General features: G+C 44.1%; 1 protein-coding gene across 1 annotated transcript in view; it reads right to left on the minus strand.

The window, feature by feature from the left end:
• Window positions 1-26,178, minus strand: part of LOC139277359 (acylamino-acid-releasing enzyme-like) — a 90,962-nt gene that overhangs the window by 33,983 nt on the left and 30,801 nt on the right. Inside the window, exons 7-14 of the mRNA XM_070895719.1 lie at window positions 24,089-24,226; window positions 18,360-18,451; window positions 13,978-14,018; window positions 12,068-12,189; window positions 10,205-10,265; window positions 5,002-5,099; window positions 1,158-1,209; window positions 910-998 (exon numbers count right to left, since the gene is read on the minus strand). Coding sequence (XP_070751820.1) covers window positions 910-998; window positions 1,158-1,209; window positions 5,002-5,099; window positions 10,205-10,265; window positions 12,068-12,189; window positions 13,978-14,018; window positions 18,360-18,451; window positions 24,089-24,226 — 693 coding nt within the window. The remainder of the gene's footprint in view (window positions 1-909; window positions 999-1,157; window positions 1,210-5,001; window positions 5,100-10,204; window positions 10,266-12,067; window positions 12,190-13,977; window positions 14,019-18,359; window positions 18,452-24,088; window positions 24,227-26,178) is intronic.

Below are 26,178 nucleotides of genomic sequence, written 5' to 3' on the forward strand. Positions count from 1 at the left end.
CATTAGTATTCATTACATTTTCCATTGATTATCAGAATATGAAGGGAGAATCTAAGCATCAAAATCAGTAACTGCTTAAATATTATTGAAGTGGGGCTATCAAGCTCTGTTATAATTAAATGATTAAGAATGGATCTCGGAATTAAAACAAGCTGACATCGGCTTTTGTAGTGGTCAACTTTATAAGGATGTTTAAAGGGAAATAACATATCAGAATGATTAATTGTTACAAGCTGTGTAACCTGAGGACAATTACAGGAGGCCCAATTACAGGAGGCCCAACTGTTGAACCACAGGAAACCCAGAGGGGCCATTAAACAGGGCAAAGGGTCAAAAGTTACACAATGGAAAAACACCATCTGGTCAAGGCAAGAGAGATAAGATAACATTCCAATGTACTAATGAACTTTTGGGACACAGTGAGGTTTATGGAAAAGTACTGGAGATAGGCATGGTCAGGATTGTACCTTTACTTTGAGTGACAAGGGTTTTGACCATTCAAATCAATGTATGTCTCATGTATTGAATGTCTGGCCATTATAGGCCGAGGAACTGTATAGAAACCTTGTGTTTTCTTTGTTCAGAGAGAGCAAGTGGGGACAGCTCAGAAACAGGTTGACTGCAGGCTTGACTCTCCCTTGCAAGAAATGAAAGACTACTTGAATCTTCGAATCCAGACCTGTTGTTTAGTGTTAATTTTAAATACTCCACTACAATTATTATACACTTTCTTGAGCTCTTCAGAAATTCAGAACAGGTAGTCTGCTTTTCTAGAACTCAGAATTGTGGCCACTGCATAAGATTCACAACCCACAACCTGACATGAATATATGAACAAGTTGCCACCCTATTGCATGTATAGAGGCTTCTGAAGATTCAGTGCAAGCTCTGCAGTCTACGCCTTCTTACCAGACTGGGTGGACAATTAGGGGATGAGCATGTGACCACCATCAGATCCTGGTGAATAGCCAGCAGCGTCCAGCTCCCAGCATCTGAACCTGTAACACAAATAATTGAAGATGTCACAGGACTTTCCAGGTCATGAGGGGACCAATGGAGAGAAGATTACCAAATGGACTGAAGCCAAAGTGTAAATAACATTTCAGGAGTAAAAAACTAAATGTAGTCGATGCAAAACAGTAAACACAGAAACCTACCACTGGTAAGCGATGTTACACATCCTGTTGTAATATTTATTATCAGGAGATCCTGAGGAGAGAGCAGAGGCAAAGATTAGGACTTGTAGCTGGATTGCAAAAGGTGGCTTAGATCATTCTTCTGCTCATAGTTTAGATCTGTTCATTATGACAAAAGGCTCAAACACTAATGGTGATAATTTTTTAAAATATCAACAAGTTAGAAATAAGAACGTTAAGTGGATTTATTTTTTAAATCAATGGCAATAGAGGCATGGAATAAGTTATTGTAAAAGGCAATGGAGGTGGAACAGCATATATAGATTCAAGAGACAATTAGTTATATTTCTGGAGCGAAAAAGGATTGAGGGAGATGATGGGAAAGTGGGTAATGTAGAACGGACTCTGGAAAAGGATAGGCTTGCTTGATCTAGACCTTTTTCTGTAAATTTTTAGGAGCTCATTCCACTAAGTAGAATACAACATTCCAAGATAAGATTCCATAGTGATCTACTCTCAATAATTTAAATACAGGCCCTTCAGTAAAACATTTTTTTTTAAACTAATTTGAGTTGGTCAACCTCCCCATCAAGGTCACCACCTTTAACAAATTTCCATGGGTACGTACAGAAACATTACTTATCTGTACCCAGTGTTAATCCTGTCACACTATCCCCACCAGAAGATTTTCATAGAACAGCCAGCACGGATCTGTTAAAAGGCAAATTGTGTATAACTAACTTGATTGAGTTTTGTGATGTGGTAACAGAGGGCTGATGAGAGCAATGCGGTTGATGAGGTGTACATGGACTTCCAAAAGACATTTGATAAAGTGCCACATAATAGGCTTGCCAGCAAAGTTGAAGCCCATGGAATAAAGGGACAGTGGCAGCATGGATATGAAATTGGCTAAGTGACAGGAAACAGTGAGTAGTGGTGAACGGTTATTTTTCAGACTGGAGGAAAGTGCACAGCGGTGTTCCCCAGGGGTCAGTACTAGGACCACTGCTTTTCTTGATATATATTAATGACTTAGACTTGGGCATTAATGGCACAATTGCAAAATTTGAAGATGAAACAAAACTTGGAAGTATAATGAACACTGAGGAAGATAGTGATGGACTTCAAGAGGACATAGACAGGCTGGTGGAATGGGCGGACATGTGGCAGATGAAATTTAACGCAGAAAAGTGTGAAGTGATACATTTTGGTAGGCAGAACGAGGAGAGGCAATATAAACTAAAGGGTACAATCCAAAAAAGGGTGCATGAACAGAGAAACCTGTGGGTATATGTGCATAAATCGTTGAAGGTGGAAGGGCAGGTTGAGAAAGGTTAAAAAAGCATACAGATCCTGGGCTTCATAAATAGAGGCATAGAGTACAAAAGCAAGGAAGTTATGATGAGCCTTTGTAACACACTAGTCTGACCTCCAATTCTGGGCTCCGCGCTTTAGGAAGGACGTAATGGCCTTAGAAAGTGTGCAGAAAAGATTTACAAGAATGGTTCCAGGGATGAGCCTCGAGAAGCTGGGGTTGTTCTCCTTGGAGAAGAAAAATTTGAGAGGAGATTTGATAGAGGTGTTCAAAATCATGAGGGGTCTAGACAGAGTAGAGTGAGAGAAACTGGTCCCATTGATGGAAGGGTCGAGAACCAAAGGACACAGAGTTAAAGTTATTGGGAGAAGAACCAAAGGCAATACGAGGAAAAACTTTTTAATGCAGCGAGTGGCTAGGATCTGGAGGGTGATGGAGGCAGATTCAATCGTGGCTTTCAAAAGGGAATTAGATAAGTACCTGAAGGAAAAAAATTGCATGGCTACGGGGGAAGGTCGGGGGAGTGGGACTTGCTGGAGTGCACTTACAGAGAGCCAGCATGGGATTGACGAGAAAATGGCCTTTTTCTTTGCTTCAATGATAACACTTCTCATTTTTCTATAAATCTTATCTCTGGACTGCCAGTTGACAAAAGTCTGACAGGATTACGGCAATAAGGATTTTTATAGGTGCATGAACCTTGAGGACCATCTTTTACCCAGTCCAAAACCAAACAGCACAGGGCAATTTTAAAAAGGCTGTGCACATAAGAACTGGTTCAAATCATACATGAACAGAATAAGGCTAATTACATGCACAGAAGGTTGTTTTGAGCACATATGATTGACTACAGTTTTATTTATTCATGAATCTTAAAAAATTTAGAATTTGAAAATCAGACTTTTAAAAAAAATTAGCAAAGGACACACCAAAACTGGATGGTCCAGTTCAAAACTGGGTCAGCATGGGCCATTAATATAAAAACTGCATTATAGTGCCCTATGTCATTGAAGACCATCAGATTAAATACTGAAGTTGTGATCCTTTAGTCATGCAGCTTGATGCTGAAAATAGTAGAGTGTAGAACTAAAGGTGATCAGATAGATCCTTACCTGGTTGTGAATTTAATCTGACACTTAACCATAATAGAAAGAAGCCTAGACAACCACAAACAACAGAGGAGGAATGCCTCACAGTTGTCAACAAGCACTACCTGAGAAGAACTTTAGATATGCACAAGACATAACATGAGAATGGTCACTCCATCAGTTAACCGACTAGGTCGCCAAAGATTACTGATACCATCTAATGGTGATGGGCCTGATTCATTTGACCATTCCTAAAGAATATGACAGGATGGATGGATAGCAGTATCTCCAAAAGCAATGCACCGATTCCCACAACAAACCACTTAACACAAAGAAATTTAAACAAATAAATGTCAAGCCCAGAGTTCCAGCCAATTTGTAACCTGTGCAGCTCCTGACTGCTTCCAATTTAAGATTCATAATTGTGTCAGTAAATCCAGAAATCGCGGAACTACTGCGAGTGATGGGCAAAATAGTGTGTTAGTATTCCTCATACTAGGGGGAAAATTCAGGTAATGGAAAATCAGAGGACAGTCACCTGGCCTGTTCTTGGCTGCCTCCTAGTTATTTATTTGAAGTAAGATTCTTGTTTGCTGTACTAACTAATGAATGTTGCACAGCACATTGGAGGGACAGAAGGAAATATATATACACTGGGAAAGGGAATTCGGAAACCAACCAGCCAGTGGGCTGGATTTTCGGGTCATTTGCGACCCAGTTTTCATTGGGTTTTGACCCTCTATGGCGAAAAATGGGGCGGTCAGCTGTTTTGTGTCCGGGCGCTTTTTGCGGCAGGGATTAGAAGCACCGCCGGGGGAGCTGCGCCGGGTGTGCAACGCCTTGCATTGCGACACCGGCAGAAGTTTTGAGTCTCACCTGACCCGTACGTCCCGAAAAGCGCCCCGTGATGACCGCCATGGAAAACACAGCAGTGCAGCCCTGCCGGCGGCGGTGAGTTGGATAAACTACAAAAAAGGTAAGTTAAAGTTTTAATTTGTTTATATTTTTTCAGCGATTTGTATGGTAAGGATGTTGGCAATGTTTCTTAAAAGCTTTTGAGAGTTTTTTTCCCTTCCCGAGGCCTCTTTCGAAGTGCTCCTGGCCCCGCACTAAAGTTGGCGAGGTTCCTGTTTTGGCGCCACGAATGTAGTACAACGCCTCCCTTTGTGCTGTGTCCCTGGTGCAAGGCCCAAATGACAAAAGTTGCTCCACAAAGCGCAAACGTTAATCAGATGGTAAATTTCCCACCCCGCCTCAGTTTTCGCCCCAAAACGGCAAAGCTGAAAATCAAGCTCAATAACTGCTCATTCGATTTTGGGTCAGATTTACTTATCTGATGTCCAGAAGAGAACCATGCAATATCTCTAGAAGTAATTAACTGTTTCTCGTATTTTACTTCGACCCAAATAACAAAGGTTTTCAGGTATTACCACCTGGTACTATGCACCGTTAGACTGGTTACCTTTCTGCTTCTCTGAGACGTATCAACGAGGACCCGCTGGCTGTCCATAGCCCAGCAGTTCTGTGTCAGCAACGAAGAGTAAATGCCAGTAAATCCATCTGAAATATATTATACACCAGAAAAATCACTGCAACAACAACTTGTATTTATATAGTGTCATTAACGCAGTAAAACGTCCCAAGGTGCTCCACGGGAGTATTAAGGGACAAACAAATTTTATACTGAGCCACATAAGGAGAAATTAGGGCAAGTGACCAAAAGCTTCATCAAAGAGGTAGGTTTTAAGGAGCATCTTCAAGGAGGAAAGAGAGATAGTGAGGTTTAGGAAGGGAATTTCAGAGCATAGAGTCTATGCAACAGAATGGTTGAGCGATTTTAATCAGGGATGCTAAAGAGGGTAAATTTAGAGGAGCCTAAATATCTCAGGGGGGTTGTGGGGCTGAAGGAGATTACAAAGATAAGGAAGGGTAAGGCCATAGAGGGAGTTGTAAACAAGGATGAGAATTTTGAAATCGAGGCGTTGCTTAATCGGGAGCCAATGTAGCTCAGCGAGCACAGGGGTGATGAGTGAGTGGGACTTGGGGCGAGTTAGGACACGGGCAGCCGAATTTTGGATCTGAAGTTTATGTAGGGTAGAATGTGGGAGACCAGCCAGGAGTGCGTTGGAATAGTCAAGTCTAGAGGTAAGAAAGGCATGGATGAGGGCTTCAACAGCGGATGAGCTGAGGGCAAGGGCGGAGACGGGCGATGTTACAGAGGTGGAAATAGGCGTTTAGTTATGCTGCGGATATGTGGTCGGAAGCTCATTTCAGGGTCAAATATAACACCAAGGTTGCGAACAGTGTGGTTCAGCCTCAGACAGAAGTTGGAAAGAGGAAGAGAGTCAGAGGCTAGGGAACGGAGTTTGTGGTGGGAACTGAAGACAGTGGCTTCGGTCTTCCCAATTTAATTGGAGAAAATTTCTACTCATCCAGAACTGGATGTTGGTCAAGCAGTCTGACAATTTCGAGACCGTGGAGGGGTTGAGAGAAGTGGTAGTGAGGTAAGGCTGGGTGTCATCAGCGTACATGTGGAAACTGACGCCGTGTTTTCGGATTTTGTCACCAAGGGCAGATGAAAAAGGCAAGAATAGATCCTTGGGGGACACCAGAGGTAACAATGCGGAAGCGGGAAGAGAAGCCGTTCCAGGTGATTCTCTGGCTACAATTAGATAGATAAGAATGGAACCAGGCAAGTGCAGTCCCACCCAGCTGGACGACGGTGAAGAGGCATTGGAGAAGGATAGAATTTTCAACCATGTCAAGGGCTGAAGACAAGTCAAGAAGGACGAGAAGGAATAGTTTGCCTTTGTCACAGTCACAAAGGATGTCATTTGTGACTTTGATGAGAGCCGTTTTGGTACTGTGGCAAGCGCTGAAACCGGATTGGAGAGATCGGCACATAATCCAATTACAAATTTGCATATGTTATTCTCTTAGATACAATCTTGCATAGTCTTGTCATTGTCAAAAGTGAATCCTATCTAACCATTATCAATATTATAAATTCAATTTTAAGCAGTCATTGCTGTATAAAATGCCCATTTTTAAAAATTGAAGACAAAAAAATTTAATGTTTTCTTTCCATTTGGCATTTCCCACATCTGCTCTCTTTAGGAGTTGGGAGGATAGAGTTATATCGATATCGGCCATCTCCAATGAATTCTGCAATGCCACATCTGCTCTCTTTAGGAGTTGGGAGGATAGAGTTATATCGATATCGGCCATCTCCAATGAATTCTGCAGTCAGCTGAGAGGAGGAAGGTTTAGACAGTGGAACGGTTTTTGTTCTACCAACTTTCCTTCTCACCATTCCAGAAGTGATGCTGTGATTGACACGAGGAGGCATAACACTAGGGACAGCCCAATCGTCAACCAGCAGACCTCTTCCACTGGGGATAACAGAGTTTGACTCGAAGCCCAGGATACGCTTCAAGCAATGACCCCCGTCAGGAAATAGAAGACTCCAACGTTCTAGCTTATTGGAGCAATGGTACAATGACCTTTCAGGAACTCAACCTTGTATTTAAAAATTATTTTTTGGAACAAATACTAACAAATCATCCAAACAGATTTCTTTGTAGACTATTTATACACAGAAGGAGGTTAAACTATTTTATAAGACAGCGCGCCAAGTAATGTAATCAGGAAATGTTATAAAATGACTAATTTTTTGCTATGTACTGAACTAACAAGAAAGCTCAACATTAAAACAAATAACTGAGACGTGTTTTAATGAAAGCAAGTGTAAAGTTATTGGCTAGGTAAGTACAAAAGGAATTGCAGAGATTCCTCTGTTCTATTAGTGGAACATTGAGTGCAGTGCAAATAACAGACTTCCTCTTCTGAAATCAAAACTGATAATTGATATCCGTATCCAACAGGACTTAACAGGACTGTAGCGCTTTCCTGAGGGGGATATTTGTAGTTTTACGGCCAACATCTCAGGTAGCAGAGCCAGCATTTAACAGGCATAAAGACCAGGAGGTCCCAAGTTTGATTCTCAGTCTGCACTGAGCTTGCTTTTGTCAGCTGGAATGATGGAAAGGGAACTGTAACTGGCCTCACTGTTCTTAGGGGAGGGAAAATGTGCACTATCTAGTGATCCACACCAGAAAATACATGTGATGTTGATGGGTAAATGGCCTAAGGGCACCACCCATTATAGAGACCGCATGGATGAACGACAACAATTGTACATTCCTGTCTGGCGTAAAAATAAAAAAGGGAAGGTGGCTCAACCGTGGCTATCAAGGGAAATCAGGGATAGTATTAAAGCCAAGGAAGTGGCATACAAATTGGCCAGAAATAGCAGCGAACCTGGGGACCGGGAGAAATTTAGAACTCAGCAGAGGACGACAAAGGGTTTGATTAGGGCAGGGAAAATGGAGTACGAGAAGAAGCTTGCAGGGAACATTAAGACGGATTGCAAAAGTTTCAATAGATATGTAAAGAGAAAAAGGTTAGTAAAGACAAACATAGGTCCCCTGCAGTCAGAATCAGGGGAAGTCATAATGGGGAACAAAGAAATGGCGGACCAATTGAACAAGTACTTTGGTTCGGTATTCACTAAGGAGGACACAAACAACCTTCCGGATATAAAAGGGGTCGGAGGGTCTAGTAAGGAGGAGGAACTGAGGGAAATCCTTATTAATCGGGAAATTGTGTTGGGGAAATTTATGGGATTGAAGGCCGATAAATCCCCAGGGCCTGATGGACTGCATCCCAGAGTACTTAAGGAGGTGGCCTTGGAAATAGTGGATGCATTGACAGTCATTTTCGAACATTCCATTGACTCTGGATCAGTTCCTATGGAGTGGAGGGTAGCCAATGTAACCCCACTTTTTAAAAAAGGAGGGAGAGAGAGAACAGGGAATTATAGACCGGTCAGCCTGACATCGGTAGTGGGTAAAATGATGGAATCAATTATTAAGGATGTCATAGCAGTGCATTTGGAAAGAGGTGACATGATAGGTCCAAGTCAGCATGGATTTGTGAAAGGGAAATCATGCTTGACAAATCTTCTGGAATTTTTTGAGGATGTTTCCAGTAGAGTGGACAAGGGAGAACCAGTTGATGTGGTATTTTTGGACTTTCAGAAGGCTTTCGACAAGGTCCCACACACGAGATTAATGTGCAAAGTTAAAGCACATGGGATTGGGGGTAGTGTGCTGACATGGATTGAGAACTGGTTGTCAGACAGGAAGCAAAGAGTAGGAGTAAATGGGGACTTTTCAGAATGGCAGGCAGTGACTAGTGGGGTACCGCAAGGTTCTGTGCTGGGGCCCCAGCTGTTTACATTGTACATTAATGATTTAGACGAGGGGATTAAATGAAGTATCTCCAAATTTGCGGATAACACTAAGTTGGGTGGCAGTGTGAGCTGCGAGGAGGATGCTATGAGGCTGCAGAGCGACTTGGATAGGTTAGGTGAGTGGGCAAATGTATGGCAGATGAAGTATAATGTGGATAAATGTGAGGTTATCCACTTTGGTGGTAAAAACAGAGAGACAGACTATTATCTGAATGATGACAGATTAGGAAAAGGGGAGGTGCAAAGAGACCTGGGTGTCATGGTACATCAGTCATTGAAGGTTGGCATGCAGGTACAGCAGGCGGTTAAGAAAGCAAATGGCATGTTGGCCTTCATAGTGAGGGGATTTGAGTACAGGGGCAGGGAGGTGTTGTACAGGGCCTTGGTGAGGCCACACCTGGAGTATTATGTACAGTTTTGGTCTCCTAACCTGAGAAAGGACATTCTTGCTATTGAGGGAGTGCAGCGAAGGTTCACCAGACTGATTCCCGGGATGGCGGGACTGACCTATCAAGAAAGACTGGATCAACTGGGCTTGTATTCACTGGAGTTCAGAAGAATGAGAGGGTACCTCATAGAAACGTTTAAAATTCTGACGGGGTTAGACAGGTTAGATGCAGGAAGAATGTTCCCAATGTTGGGGAAGTCCAGAACCAGGGGACACAGTCTAAGGATAAGGGGGAAGCCATTTAGGACCGAGATGAGGAGAAACTTCTTCACCCAGAGAGTGGTGAACCTGTGGAATTCTCTACCACAGAAAGTTGTTGAGGCCAATTCACTAAATATATTCAAAAAGGAGTTAGATGAAGTCCTTACTACTCGGGGGATCAAGGGGTATGGCGAGAAAGCAGGAATGGGGTACTGAAGTTGCATGTTCAGCCATGAACTCATTGAATGGCAGTGCAGGCTAGAAGGGCTGAATGGCCTACTCCTGCACCTATTTTCTATGTTTCTATAACAGCAAAGCATTCAGACCAGAAGGTGCCGTGTCTGATTCATAGTCTAAGCTGAGTCAGTTGATCTTAGCAAGGGCAGCAGCTGGGGGCTACAATTGGCTTCAGTGCTCCCAGGCTAGGGAGGGAAACAATATGGTCAGTATTCCCACTTTAACTGCTGTCCACAGACCTGTGCCCGAAAGCCCACTGTTCAACAACCTACTGATTCTCATTGTTTGGGATTACACAAGGAACTGCATCCCAACAAGAGTCAGCCTCTACTGAGGAGAGAGAGGAAATGGTGAGAAAACTGAACTAAATGCAAACGTGAGGTGCTCTAAAAAAAATTCTATCTACAATAGAGATTTGAAACCTCAAACAGTTTTACAAAATCTATGCACTAAAGTCACACCAACCTTCATCTGGTCGATTCACAATATCCACCACAGTGGAGGTCACCTTCGTGTACCAGTCAAACTGAAAAAGAGTAACAGGTCTGTTACAATTGTTGGCTTTTCTTGTTTGGTATAAATAAAATAAGACAAAATCCCTTTTTCCCTCCATTAGATGTCTACTGTTACCACTATCCTTCAGTTGGGCTAACCACGGCCCAGTCGAAAACTAGGGCTGGGAGCTGGACAAGAACAATGCTTTGGCATAAAGTTGACTGCACTTTAAAAAAAAAAAACAGGCCACACACACAAAACTCTTAAATACAGGGAATGGAGACTGAAAATTTCATCTCCAGTTTTCAAAACTACCAGAAAGTCCACCTTGAAACTGGACTGTCCGGTTCAAAAGTAGACAGGTGGCAACTTACCTTCAGTAGTGACTCCATGACAAATCTCTCACAGGCAACAGGAGTGCTTTATTCCACACAGTGGAACTGGTCCTTCATGCTTTTATTTTAACCATGAGATGGAGGCTTATGTCACTGTAACGCAAGTGCACTTAGTAGCCAACTGAAAAAGCCAGCAATTCTAATAATGGCCTTGATAGTTAGTGGGGTGGCATTTCCAAGCAGAGTTCTGCCGAACATTGTGGAGTTTTAAACTGCCAGGAGGGAAACGTTGCAGAACAGGCCCCAGCCCAGGAGCAGGTAGGTTTCCTGCTCCTCGGGATAGAAATCATGAGGGGTGTGGGTATAGCATCGTTTGGTAGATCGGGACAGAGTTGGGTGGGGGGTGGGGTTGGGGCAGTGGTGGGGTCCCATTGCTGATGTTACGGGCCCAATTGCGGATGTGGGGGGGGCAATTCCGGATGCAAGATCAATCGTGCAGGGAGGGGGTGTGTCCAATCGCGAGGGGGTTTGGGGGTGGGGGGGTTCCAAGTGCAGTTTAGCTTAGGAGGTGCTTAGGAGCACACCTGCTCCTCCTGACCGACAAGTAGAGCTGGAAAAGTATTTATATCTTCTATGCAGCAGTCCTCGCTTCCCTTTAGCTGCCGGGTTTCCCGAGGCCTGGGAAGGCCACCCGACCAGCCTTATTTAAATATTTAAATGAGCGATCCACCTCATAGCTGCGGGTTGGCTGCCCGTCGCTGTTAAAATCTGAAGTGGATGGGTTTGAGGCGGGTTGAGTTCAGGATTGGGATTTTTTTTAAATTTTAGCATCTCACTCGACCCAAACCCACCTGTTTTTTGGGGTTAAAATGACCCCCAATGACTCAGCAAGTATCTGTGCCCTACAGATCAGGTCTCAGTCTGTGGTGGGTTAACGTCTTGCTATTCAGTGACCACTGCTGGAACTACTTGTGTGTGGATATCAGGTGAAGACAGAATTGGCTATGCTCAAATAGCTTTTCAGCGCTTGCTGTCTAGGTTGAGAGAGGAATAATTTCCATTTAGACAGTGGTATTGGAAATCGACTGGTCCCCGTAGAAAACTACCTCAGCAAGAGTCAGTGCCTTCAGCAAATGCGGGAGAAAAAAACATGCATAGTGCGCTTTATAGCCAGAGATATCTCTACAATCTTATGTTAAAAAAAACAATTTTCTAAAAATAAGCTAAAATCTAAAAAGGAAAAATCAATTTTGCCGTTCAAGTTTGTAACTGTATCACGATGGAAGAATTAAACCAAATCTTGGGATTGTACTGCTGCTATGTGCCATCTCTACATTCTGCTAGTGCGACATATAGTTATGGAGCTAAAAACTGCAACAATATAATACAACACAATAGTTACACTGATTTTATGTGTACTGCTGTTAATAACTTACCGCCAAAATAGAAAATATATGCACAGAGATGTATTTAGTCTACTTTGTATTTAATCACTAACCATGCAAAGTCGGCTGCACTGGTGGTGGGGTCCACCTGCACCACCTTCAAAGTAGACAATGCGACATTTGTCAGGACTGAGCCGAGGAGACCAAACAGCATTTGTTTGAGATGAGAGTTGCACTGAGAGAGAAAAGCCAGAAACTCAACTTTAGCATGGACAACACACATGTATTTCAAAAGGACACCAGGATTCATTTTCTGAGACTCTGCTCGCAGTGTGAAGTCTCACCTGACAACAGCACGGATCAAAGGATCGGGTACCCTGCGAATCAGTCCCACCTGTGTCTAATTCTCTGATCTACGCTCCCATTGAACAAGACTACACTGGGACAGCGTCTCTGAAGATTTGCCCCAAAGTCTTCCCGAAAATAGCCTTGTAAAAAAATGAAAGGGGTTCTGCCACATATAGGATATTACTTGTAGCAAAGTGTATTTGAATATAGTTTACTGATAAAGTAATTGGGGTGAAAATGATGCATGACCTTTGAGGTGTACTTCCTTTCCAAGCAAAAGGTTTGTCAAATACCTATTTTCATGAAGACGGTACACCTTTAAGGATGTCATAACTGAATCATCATCATTATATGGCAATAACCTTGTTTTGAGCAGTTCAGACTATAATATTTCCCTTATTGCTGAAATATATTCCATTTACAAATTAATTAAGGTTGTTGCTCTTTTCTCCAATGTCCGTTGGCTATCAATGCCTCCTTATGAGAGGGAGGGAGGGATGGTTCATGGCCTGTGGGTGATCTAGATAGCATCGGAGACTACAGATTTTGAATCTGCGCAAAATGTTTTTGCCCAACTTTAATATCTGTAAGGCAAAATGGCATTACTCTGAAAAAGACAAACACACTGGGCTAGAAATTCCGTAGTGCTTCGGTTGCGCTAACTTTTGAAAAGTATGAAAAGTAGCACCAGGTGCTAAGAAGAACATATGAACATAAGAAATAGGAACAGGAGTAGGCCATACTGCCCCTCGAGCCTGCTCCCCTATTCAATAAGATCATGGACTCAGCTCCACTTCCCCGCCCGCTTCCCATAACCCCTTATTCGTTTAAGAAACTGTCTATTTCTGTCTTAAATTTATTCAATGTCCCAGCTTCCACAGCTCTCCGAGGCAGCGAATTCCACAGATTTACAACCCTGAGAAGAAATTTCTCCTCATCTCTGTTTTAAATGGGCGGCCCCTTATTCAAAGATCACGTTCTAGTCTCCCCCATCAGTGGAAACATCCTCTCTGCATCCACCTTGTCAAGCCGCCTCATAATCTTATACGTTCCGATAAGATCACCTCTCATTCTTCTGAATTCCAATGAGTAGACAAGGTTTTTCTGAGCTTACAAAAATCTACACTTACTCCATTCTAAGTTAGTTTGGAGTAAGTTTTCACTGCCTAAATTTTCAAAACGGGTGTAAGTGGCCGGACACGCCCCCTTTTTAAAAAAATCTGTCTAAACTGAAGCTTTTCTAACTGACTAGAACTGGAGCAAACTAAATGCTGAGAATTGCAATTTCTAAGATACTCCATTCTAAATCAGTTGCTCCAAAAAAACAGGAGCAACTCAGGCCGAAACTTGGCCCCGAAGATACTCCATTCTAAACTAATTGCTCCAAAAAATAGGAGCAACTTGAGCCGAAACTTGTGCCACTAAGTCTACATTGCTAAACAGCAGATTCACATTATAGGTGCTGCACAGCAAAAGCCAGCTGGCATCACCGCTGCCAATTTTCATCCCATAATACACTGTACCTCATACATGACTTGCGCTCCACAATCTTACATGTAGAGCAAACTTCATCCGCCAAGTACAGTGCAAGTGAAAATGCCACGTGTTCTGCTCGCAATGCTGTTAAAATACAATCAACAATATGAAAACAGTTCACCCAACAGGAGTCACTTACCACAGTTACCACCCGTCAGATCCACATAGTACAGTCCAGACCTAGAAGAAAGAATACAAGATCAACATATTGATAATATAATTCATTTAAAACAAACATGCATTAGACAGGAACACAAGGATGTACAGGACTGGAAAACACGTTTTGGCACAACTAGCCAGCTTCAGGCGATTCCTATAAATATTTGGGAAATGCACAAGTGTTATTACAAAAGGCACATTACAGAGAACATTTTGTATGCATTTGCTATTGTGACAAGAATCTTAAGAAAATTAAGCTATTATATATTAAATTTGAGATGTGTTGTGCATGTTTCACTGAAAACTGAGTCCAGTCTAAGTGGTGCTATGACAGGTATTTTCAATGTTAAAGCTGTCATACTGTATGACGAACAATAATTGCTATTCTATAGTTAGAGAATATTACCCCAAAATAGCCACTGGGTTCCCATAAATTACTCAAAATATATATATTTTTAATAAAAGCTGCCCCTCAGGAACTTGCTTTTACGAACTGTGAGCAAGACAACAGGAAATCACTCATGGATTATATAATTATGGTCAGGATGAGTTAAAACATGGGAACATAGAAAATAGGTGCAGGAGTAGGCCATTCGGCCCTTTGAGCCTGCACCACTATTCAATAAGGTCATGGCTGATCACCTCAGTACCCCTTTCCTGCTTTCTTTCCATACCCCTTGATACCTTTAGCCGTCAGGGCCATATCTAACTCCCTCTTGAATATATCCAATGAACTGGCATCAACAACTCTCTGTGGTAGAGAATTCTAGAGGTTAACATCTCTCTGAGTGAAGAAGTTTCTCCTCATCTCGGTCCTAAATGGCTTACCCCTTATCCTTAGACTGTGAGCCCTGGTTCTGGAATTCCCCAACATCAGGAACATTCTTCCTGCATCTAACCTGTCCAGTCCCATCAGAATTTTACATGTTTCTATGAGATCCCCTCTCATTCTTCTAAACTCCAGTGAATAGAGGCCCAGTCGATCCAGTCTCTCCATCCCGGGAATCAATCTGGCGAACCTTCGCTGCACTCCCTCAATAGCAAGAACGTCCTTCCTCAGATTAGAAGACCAAAACTGAACACAATATTCCAGGTGAGGCCTCACCAAGGCCAAGTACAACTGCAGTAAGACCTCCCTGCTCCTATACTCAAATCCTCTAGCTATGAAGGCCAACATGCCATTTGCCTTCTTCACCGCCTGCTGTACCTGCATGCGAACTTTCAATGACTGATGTATCATGACACCCAGGTCTCGTTGCACCTCCCCTTTTCCTAATCTGCCGCCATTCAGATAATAGTCTGCCTTCACGTTTTTGCCACCAAAGTGGATAACCTCATATTTATCCACATTATACTGCATCTGCCATGCACTTGCCCATTCACCTAACCTGTCCAAGTCACCTTGCAGCCTCTTAGCGTCCTCCTCACAGCTCACACCCAGTTTAGTGTCATCTGCAAACTTGGAGATATTACACTCAATTCCTTAATTTAAATCATTGATGCATATTGTAAATAGCTGGGGTCCCAGCACTGAGCCCTGCGGCACCCCACTGGTCACTGGCTGCCATTCTAAGGACCCATTTATCCCTACTCTCCGCTTCCTATCTGCCAACCAGTTCTCTATCCACATCAATACATTACCCCTAATACCATGTGCTTTAATTTTGCACACTAATCTCTTGTCAAAAGCCTTTTGAAAGTCCAAATACACCACTTCTACTGGTTCTCCCTTGTCCACTCTACTAGTTACATCCTCAAAAAATTCTAGAAGATTTGTCAAGCATGATTTCCCTTTCATAAATGCATGCTGACTTGGACCGGTCACTGCTTTCCAAATGCGCTGCTATTTCATCTTTAATAATTGATTCTAACATTTTTCCTATTACTGATGTCAGGCTAACTGGTCTATAACTCCCCGTTTTCTTTCTCTCTCACTCCTTTTTTAAAAAGTGGTGTTACATTAGCTACCCTCCAGTCCATAGGAACTGATCCAGAGTCGATAGACTGTTGGAAAATGGTCACCAATGCATCCATTATTTCTAGGGCCACTTCCTTCAGTATTCTGGGATGCAGCCTATCAGGCCCTGGGGATTTATCGGCCTTCAATTTCCCCAACACAATTTCCTGACTACTAAGGATTTCCTTAAGTTCCTCCTTCTCACGAGACCCTCGATCCCCTAGTATTTTCGGAAGGTTATATGTGTCTTCCTTCGTGAAGACAAGGACCAAAGTATTTGTTCAATTGGTCTGCCATTTCTTTGTTCCCCATTATAAATTCACCTGAATCTGACTGCAAGGTACCTACATTTGTCTTCACTAATCTTTTTCTCTTCACATATCTATAGAAGCTTTTGCAGTCAGTTTTTATGTTCCCAGCAAGCTTCCGCTCATACTCTATTTTCCCCCTCCGAATTAAACCCTTTGTCCTCCTCTGCTGAATTCTAAATTTCTCCCAGTCCTCAGGTTTGCTGCTTTTTCTGGCCAATTTATATGCCTCTTCCTTGGCATCCCTATCCCTAATTTCCCTTGTTAGCCATGGTTGAGCCACCTCCCCTGTTTTCTTTTTACTCCAGACAGGGATGTACAATTGTTGAAGTTCATCCATGTGATCTTTAAATGTTTGCCATTGCCTATCCACCGTCAACCCTATAAGTATCATTGCCACAGCAACTTTAAGGTGTAATCTGAAAATTTACAGGGCACTGTTCTATTCTCCTCCACCATATAAAGATATATAACCAGTGGTATGCAATGTAACATTTTCAGTGGTGCACACATGATTGTGGGAGGCAACAAGAATGGAGCAATTCGGTGACAGGTGCAGCTTTAGTTGGTTGATTAATTTCCTTTCTCCAGATATTAGTCTTTTCACTTTTACTCCTGCCCGAGACAACACTGATTTTCTTTTAAATGTACTTTTTATACCAGAATCAAACAGAATTTGAAGCCCAGATTTTAACCTGAGGGGAAGTGTGGGATGTATGGGCTGGGGTAATGATGGTGCTGGAGTGGTCCATATTAACTCCAATTTTAATTTCTGACATCAGACTCCCGCCCAAAGCTAGTGGGAATAACGTAATGGTTGGCAGGCGGAGGCTGGAAATTGCTTAGTTGCAGACTGCCACCAGGAGCCTGAGAAAACGGGCCCGAGTGACGTTTTTGGACCCTAACCTTTCAATATTAATGAAGGCCCGCCTGTCCATGGCAGCAGCCTCAAGGGGCACCGGGGGTTGTTGTGACTCAGCATGGGCAATACCCAGTTTCCATTTTAATCCCTCCACCCCCGCCGGGTGGGTGGGAACAACTCACGAGGTCAGGAAAAGCTAAAAATCACAAGGTTATATGATACTCAGTCCTCAGTGTGGTAGAGAGCTAAGCAGTGAGAAATGGCTAAAAATGAATGCAATTGCTGAGGTTGTTTTATAGAAATTAGTTATGGCCTAGGCTTTCGCTTCCTCCCTGCTGGGTCAAAGTCAGTTCCACAGTGCAATGATGAGTGCAAAGCCGAGACCTATGTTTCTAGATAGTCATTAAGATTAAAACATTGGGATTCCACCACTATAAAATGATAGATTTTGTACAATGCAGGTGCAGCCATTGTAGAATCTACTTGTTATTGCTGGTATTTTCATGTTGTAAATGAACAAAAACATACCTCATCATTTATGTCTTTCAAGTTGTTTCAGAACTATAACAGTTTTAAGTTGGGTAATTTAAAATACTGTATTGCTTTCACACATTGATTATGAATCTTTGGAACAATTTTCTGCACATAGCCATTAAAATAGCCAATTCCTTTATCAAGGTGCAGTCCAATTGAACTTTAGCAATGACGATTTCAAGTGCCGAAACCATTTAGATAATATTCTTACAAAAATACTGCCATATTTTTCACAATTTTCTTTGCTACTCCACCCCTTATTGAAGGCACTCATCTTTGCTGAGGTACCTCGAACAAAAATCAGCAAAAATGTTCCTTTTAGCAGTGCTCTTTAAATATCAAATATCGTGGGTGCTGCCAGTCCTCCAAATTCTTGGCCAAGTGGCTGCTATTCACGTGAAAACCTGGGCAGAGAGTCTTTGACTGGAGGGCACGATGCTCAGGATCCATGCACTTTCCCACAGGAGCCTCTAGACAGCAACCCTGGAACCCTGGCTGATTCTCACTCTCAAATCTGAAAGCACTGAGCCCAATTCTCGCATCCCAATTACTGTCCCATCCAAGATTAGCAAACTCAACAAAGACCAGGAAAATGACCAGAGGCAATCTAGTCTGTGCAGCTTACTGGTACACCAGGCAATTCCTTTACTTCTAGGCAACTGAATATCTTACATAATTTACAGTTGGAGGTTTTCTCTTACTTTCTGTTGGTACAGTACACAAGACCTAACCGTTGAGGCTCATGATCCCATCCAACAAATATGATGCCAGTGTCATTGGGAGCCCAAAATGCCTGAAATACAAACACAAGGCAGGGGAGCAAAGATAGAAGCAGCATGTTACAAAGGAGATCCCTTCCATTTCTGTGAGCAGTCTGAAGAGTATTCTGATCGGTTAAAAATTCGGTTAAAAAGCATGAGCAAGGAACCGTGCTTTTATTGAGCCCTAAGTTCCAAGACAATAATACAGCCAATAGCACGGAATTTATTTTAAAACATAGATAATCAGAGCTACTGCAGAATTGCTGACACACCCAGCACCTGAAAGCACCAATACTTTTGGCAGGCTCACCATCTTGCAATGCCATTTACCGAGTGCACTGGAAGTTGCGTAGTTCCACCTGCAGGCTGACCTTGGGATGCAGACTTTTCTGGTGCCAATATTGTTTCAACTTAGTTGTCAAATATAATCTTTATAATCACAGACTAAAACTAAACTTAAAAAAGTGAAAATATAACAGGTAAAAGCAATATAATTAGCTGGATCTCAACTTTCATTGCCTTTCTAACTCAATTGCTCTCATTGTGCAAGCTCCAGTCATTGGCCCCAAGTTTCCACATGATTTGCTCCTGATTTTTAGGAGCAACTGGTGTAGAACGGAGTATCTTAGAAATCGGAATTCTCGTCATGTAGTTTGCTCCAGTTCTAGTCAGTTAGAACAGTTTCACTTTGGAACAGATTTTTTTTTTCAAAAGGGGGCGTGTCCGGCCACTTACGCCTGATTTCAAAGTTTCGTGAGTGAAAACTTACTCCAAACTAACTTAGAATGGAGTAAGTGAAGAGAAGATTTTTGTACGCTCGAAAAAATCTTGTCTACACTTTAGAAAATCAGGCGTAGGTTACAAATCAGGCGTAGGGAATGGTGGGGGAGGGGGGGGTTTAAAGGGAAGTTTACAAACATTAAACACTTCAGTTTTACAAATAAAGAGCCATCATCAATAATAAATGATAAATACATCAATAAATCAACCAATAAATCAATCAAAAAAAATTAATAAGAAATAATTTTTTTTTTAAATCAATAAATAAAACATTTTCTACTTACTGACTGCAGCACCGGGAGCCCTCAAACAGCGTGCTGGGATGCCCCCCCCCCGCCAGTGTGTCTCTGTCAGTGTCTCTATCTCTCTGTCTGTCTGTGTGTGTCTCTCATTCTCTGTCTGTCAGTGTCTGTGTTTCTGACAGCGAGGGGAGGGGGAGGAGGGGGGGAGGGGGAGGAGGGGGGGAGAAGGGGGAGGGAGGCTGAACGGGCCGGCCTGAGACTTCGGGCAGGGCCCGTCCCCAGCACCAGATTTACAGGTAGGTGGCGTTGGGTCGGGTCGGGGGGAGCGCGGGTTGGGGGGGTGGTGTGAGGGAGGTCGGTTCGGTTCGGGTCGGGGGGAGGGAGGTCAGGTCGGATTCAGTCCGGGGGCGGGGGTGGGAAAGAGAGCGGGAGTCGGGTCCGGAGGCGGTGGGGAAGCGGGAGTCGGGTCGGTGTCGGTGTCGGGTCCGGTCCGAAGCGGGAGAGCGGGAGTCAGGTCAGGTCCGGGGGCGGGGGTGAAGCGGGAGTCAGGTCGGTGTCCGGTCCGGTCCGGAGGCGGGAAGCGGGAGTCGAGTCGGGTCGGGAGGAAGCAGGAGCTGGCCGTGGGAGGAGCCTTATGCACGCAGCCCCAGTGAGGCCATTCGGCCAGGGCTAGGGGCTGCGTGCTTCGGCCCCTCCCACACAGATTCGGGCGCCTGGAGCTACTGAACATGCGCGCCCACTGTAGCGCACATGTGCAGAGGTCCCTGCACTGTTTTCAGCGCAGGGACCTGGCTCCGCCTCCTACAGCTCCTGCTGCGCTGCGCCGAGGGCCAGAGGACCTGCAGGGAGGTGGAGAATCTGGAGGGTTTTTTTAGGCGCACTTTGTGGCGCGAAAAACGGGCGTCCAGGTCAGGACTGCGCCGTTCTAGGCGTGGCTCGAAACTTGGGCCCGTTCTGTTAGCTTCTCAAGCACAGCCTTCTGCTACAGGTGGGAGTTACAAAGTGGAATTGGGTAGAAAAATCAGATGGACAGAATCTATAGTGCAGAAGCAAAAAATAGAACAATACTGGCACCAGAAAAGTCTGCATCCCAAAGTCAGCCTGCAGGTGGAACTACGCGACTTCCAGTGCACTCGGTAAATGGCATTGCAAGATGGTGAGCCTGCCAAAAATATTGGTGCTTTCAGGTGCTGGGTGTGTCAGCAATTCTGCAGCAGCTCTGATTATGTATGTTTTAAAATAAATTCCGTGCTATTGGCTGTATTATTGTCTTGGAACTTAAGGCTCAATAAAAGCACGATTCCTTGCTCATGACTCCCTTATGAGTACAAACAGAAGATAAGTTACTGTGCTTAGATAATGTTTCAATCAGTAGAAGAGTACAGTAGATAGTTTTGCATTGTGTTTATGCAATTAAGTCGTTCCCTATGACTCCGAGAATCTGATGCAATCAGTCCGCATTCCATTGCATATCTGCTCCACAAGCAAAATAAGTGGCCAAGCTCTCTTTCTTGAACCTCTTCACAGGACTGAATACAGATTAACGACTGTAGGATTAAAAGCTCAAAAATATTCCCGCTCATCAAAAAAGCTGGAAAGAAATACTAAAACTCGAGTGAATTAATCTACCCATGAAAAGTCGAAGATTGAACCTGCAAGGCTACCTACAGCAATTGCGGAGCAACACGAGTGCAGAGTTGTAGCTACAGTGTCGATTTGCACTGCTGTCGAGTTTGTGCTCGGATGCTTAAACTTATTTATGGACTGCTATTTGCTGGTCTGTTTACTGGTGAGATATTTACTTAAAAATAGCAGAGGCCATCAAATCTTTATTGTTAACATTTGAAGCAAGTTAAAGGCAGGCATTTATACTGATGCCGTTGTAAAACTTAAAACAATGCAAGATTACCTCAAAGGTAGTTTTGCTTTCACTGTATCAGCAACTTCAAAATGTACTGGTAATGCAGCTTAAATCTTGACATTGCAAGGCACCAAAGTTATAGTACAGGTTGAACCTCCCTTATCCGGCACCCTCGGGACCTGGTCTGTGCCGAATGAGGGATTTTGCCGGATGAGAGGAGGTCATCAGCCCGAGGGGAGGGGGGGGGGGGGGGGGGGGAGGGGCGAGGAGATCGTCCGAGGTCGTGGGGGAGGTCGGTGGCCTGACTGGGCCCAGCGGGCCGCGAGAAGTGTTGGTGGAATCAGTTAACTGTGCACAGAAAAGGGACTGAACCTAGAACTTCCCTGGTCTACTATTTACTCCATGTTGTGCACTTACCAACCGATGCAGTGAGGAAAACCACATTAGTTTTTTTTTTAAATTGCATTTGTGTTGGTGTTTGAAGCAATTAATTTATGTTAGCTTGGCCTAGAGGTAACACTCTTATCTCGGAGAAAGGATTTTGACCGGCCGCGTTCTGCGCATGCGCCACCCGGTGGCCGGGAATGGTGCCGGACGAGGGGTGGTGCCGGAAAAGGGAGTCCCGGATAAGAGAGGGTTTCATCCTGTATAACGAAGCAGCAATGGCCCCAAGTTTCCATATGATTTGCTCCTGATTTTTAGGAGCAACTGGTGTAGAACGGAGTATCTTAGAAATCGGAATTCTCGTCATTTAGTTTGCTCCAGTTCTAGTCAGTTAGAACAGTTTCACTTTGGAACAGAATTTTGTTTTCAAAAGGGGGCGTGTCCGGCCACTTACGCCTGATTTCAAAGTTTCGTGAGTGAAAACTTACTCCAAACTAACTTAGAATGGAGTAAGTGAAGATTTTTGTATGCTCGAAAAAGCCTTGTCTACACTTTAGAAAATCAGGCTTAGGTTACAAATTAGGCGTAGGGAATGGTGGGGGGAGGGTTTAAAGGGAATTTTACAAACATTAAACACTTCAGTTTTACAAATAAAGAGCCATCATCAATAATAAATGATAAATACATCAATAAATCAACCAATAAATCAATCAAAAAAAATTAATAAGAAATAATTTTTTTTTTAAATCAAGAAATAAAACATTTTCTACTTACCGACTGCAGCACCGGGAGCCCTCCAACAGTGTGCTGGGATGCCCCCCCCCCGCCCCCGCCAGTGTGTCTCTATCTCTCTGTCTGTCTGTGTGTGTCTCTCATTCTCTGTCTGTCAGTGTCTGTGTTTCTGACAGCGAGGGGAGGGGGAGGAGGGGGGTAGAGGGAGAGAGGGGGGGGAGCAGAGGGAGGGAAGGGGGAGGGATGGGGTAGAAGGGGGAGGGGGGAGGGTGGTGGGGATAATGGGGGGGCGGGAAGGGAGGCTGGGGTAGGGGTAGGGGAAGGAGGCTGGGGTAGGGGTAGGGGAAGGAGGCTGGGGTAGGGGTAGGGGAAGGAGGCTGGGGTAGGGGTAGGGGAAGGAGGCTGGGGTAGGGGTAGGGGAAGGAGGCTGGGGTAGGGGTAGGGGAAGGAGACCGGGGTAGGGGTAGGGGAAGGAGACCGGGGTAGGGGAAGGAGACTGGGGTAGGGGAAGGAGATTGGGGTAGGGGAAGGAGGGGGGGGAAGGAGAAGGGGGAGGGAGGCTGAATGGGCTGGGCCCGAGACTCCCGTCCCCAGCACCAGATTTACAGGTAGGTGGCGTTGGGTCGGGTCGGGGGGAGCGCGGGTCGGGGGGGCGGTGGGAGGGAGGTCGGTTCGGGTCGGGGGGAGGGAGGGAGAGGGAGGTCAGGTCGGGGGGAGGGAGGTCAGGTCGGATCCAGTCCGGGGGCTGGGGGGGGGGGGGGGGGGGAGCGGGAGTCAGGTCGGGGTCGGGTCCGGAGGCGGGGGGGGGGGGGGAGAGCGGGAGTCGGGTCGGTGTCGGTGTCGGGGAGCGGGAGTCGGGTCGGGGGGGAAGCGGGAGTCGGGTCGGTGTCGGGTCGGGTCCGGAGGCAGGAGTCGAGTCAGGTCGGGAGGAAGCAGGAACTGGCCATGGGAGGAGCCTTATGCACTCAGACCCAGTGAGGTCATTCGGCCAGGGCTAGGGGCTGCGTGCTTTGGCCCCTCCCACAGAGTTTTGGGCGCCTGGAGCTACTGAACATGCGTGCCCACTGTAGCGCGCATGTGCAGAGGTCCCGCCACTGTTTTCAGCGCAGGGACCTGGCTCCGCCCCCTACAGCTTCTGCTGCGCTGCGCCGAGGGCCAGAGGACCTGCAGGGAGGTGGAGAATCTGGAGGGTTTTTTTAGGCGCACTTTGTGGCGCGAAAAACGGGCGTCCAGGTCGGGACTGCGCCATTCTAGGCGCGGCTCGAAACTTGGGCCCAATGATACTGGAGTTATTCACAAATTTTATATTGAAATGAGTTTCTAAAATCTATCAATGCAAATTTTTTTTAAATGTGAAATGTTGACAATGCAAAAAATGAACAGGAACTGATGAGATTCATTTTCTACTGAACCTCGTGTTTTCTCCAGGTACGAGGACACAAAAAGTAACATGGTAGATCTTGGATCACTAGAATTTTCACTTTGACTTAGCCTGGGCTAAGAACAGATTCATTGTTAAGATTTGCATTTTGAGGCAATTTTGGTTCGGTTCTGAAATTGACTCACAATTAGAAAAATAGTTGGAGGTAAACTCAGGAGGAAAATGATTCAATGCACTTACTAAATATAGAAGTGTATACAATAGTTGCAATATGAAGCAAAACACAAACCTGTCCAGGAGAAATGTGTTCAGGAATCCCCTCCAGCACAGAGATGTTGTTACTCTCAATATCCAGTACGCACAGCACAGGAGTGGTCTTCTTCACCAGGGTTTCTCCCCAGTCCTCCCAATACACAAACTCATCACCCTGCAGGATAAAAAACAATTAATATAAACACTACCTAGAGCTTTGCACAGCCACAAGTGGGACACCGGTTTACAATATTTGCAACATTTGTGTTTCCATTAGGTAGCTTAAACCTAATAGCAGGTTAAAAGAAACAATCCTTTTAGATCCACATCAGGATTGAAAAATAAACCAAGTAACCTAATGCCAAATAGCACAGAATTTACTAACCCTGTCCCTTCCAATTTATATTCTATCTCCTGACTCTTTTCAATGTCATATCTATTTACGGTCACAAGTATCACAGCACAAATAGGAGCTTACATATTCTTTATTTCTGGTGTAATTTTAAACTGGTTTGAGTAAATAATAATGAAATCAAATGTTAAAATGCATTAAACAAAATCCTCACTTATGGTTTTTAATGCACTGCACCACAGCTCTGTCCTACATCACTCATGAAGTTCCAGGGATTCCAAAGTCATTTGGCACAACCTTACTTGGTGGTTTATTTTAAGCAAATTAGTGAATCCTGATGCATATGCAAATAAGAATGCCGTGGATGATCTTCTCAGTGAAATCTTGCTGATAATCAGCAAAAACCAAGAGGTAGAATTCTGGGATTTGTCAAAATCTTGTCATGTGTAAACTTGTCCCTAGAGAGTGATACATTGTTTGAAGTGCCATCCTTTACAATTAAACAATCATGTTATTAATATCCTTCCTCATCATGGGGTTAATGGCCCTGAAATTCTGTTTGACCTCTTCCCACGGGCAAACGACCTAAAAACAGAAAAAAGATACGCACTTACCTGCTGTTGCTGCACCCCCTGTTGGGACATCCGTGCCGGAGGCCTGCCCTGACTGCCAGTCACAGCGCGTGCACGTTGACGCGTGTGCAGGCCTACAGCTGGAGTCACATGGCCCTGGACAGCCAATCAGGTAAAGTATCATGGTAATAGGGGTTTCACAGGGTCCTAAACTCCTATTACTAAGATTGTGATAGAGCCCGAAACACCCAAAACACAGCCCCAAACACCCAAAACACTGCCCCAAACACCCAAAACACTAACAAAAAATAGAAAATTACATTACATTCATTTAAATTAAAGTTATTAATGTCTTAAAAAAAATAATTTCCCGATTTAAAAATGTTTTTAAAAAATAAACTTACCATTGTGGGTAGGGTTTTTAATGATAAAATATGCGCTCCGGAAACCGGCATTTCCAATGCATTCACGGGTCCGTAGGAACTCCGTACGGACCCGGGGAGGCTGGAATTGTTGGCCCATTAATTCTCATCATCTATTTAATATAACTTTATTTTTATATGTTTTTTTTAAAGACACTTGCGTCTGTAAAAGTAGGCTATGCGCCTGCTTTTCCAGACGAAAGATTTTTGAGGACATTTGTAAGTGTAAATATCAGAAATTTCCACTTACAAATGTCCCCGCTCCCAAGATGCGGCCATCTGTCAAGCTAGAAATTTGACAGATCGGAAATGCTGGTTTCCAATGCATGCGCATTACGCGCTGGAAACCGACATTTCCAGTGCCTTCCCGGGTCCGTAGGAACTGGGTACGGACCCGGGGAGGCCGAAATTGTTGGCCCATTAATTCTCATCGTCTATCTAATTCTTATGTATTTGTCACAAAGTCTACGAAACCATTGTTTTTCACACTGGTCCTCATACGAGTTCCTCTCCTCTCCTGATGACACATCACCCACCCATTCAAATGCAGGATTTGATTTTGATTATTAATCATTTGCCAGTCAATGTGTACACAATGAAGCAGGTGAATGCATCTTGATAGCAAATCTAAATAAGTTGCTTTACCTCACGCAATTAATGAGGCAACAATTTGAAGTCTGCATTATTGGCCAGTTTACCTTCAAAAAAATGGCCAGCTCACAGAACTGAACTAATTTCCATTGGAGAAATGATTGGGAAAAGACACAATCCAGATTTTAAG

This window comes from Pristiophorus japonicus, chromosome 12 (assembly GCF_044704955.1).
Source record: "Pristiophorus japonicus isolate sPriJap1 chromosome 12, sPriJap1.hap1, whole genome shotgun sequence".
Taxonomy (NCBI): Eukaryota; Metazoa; Chordata; class Chondrichthyes; family Pristiophoridae; genus Pristiophorus; species Pristiophorus japonicus.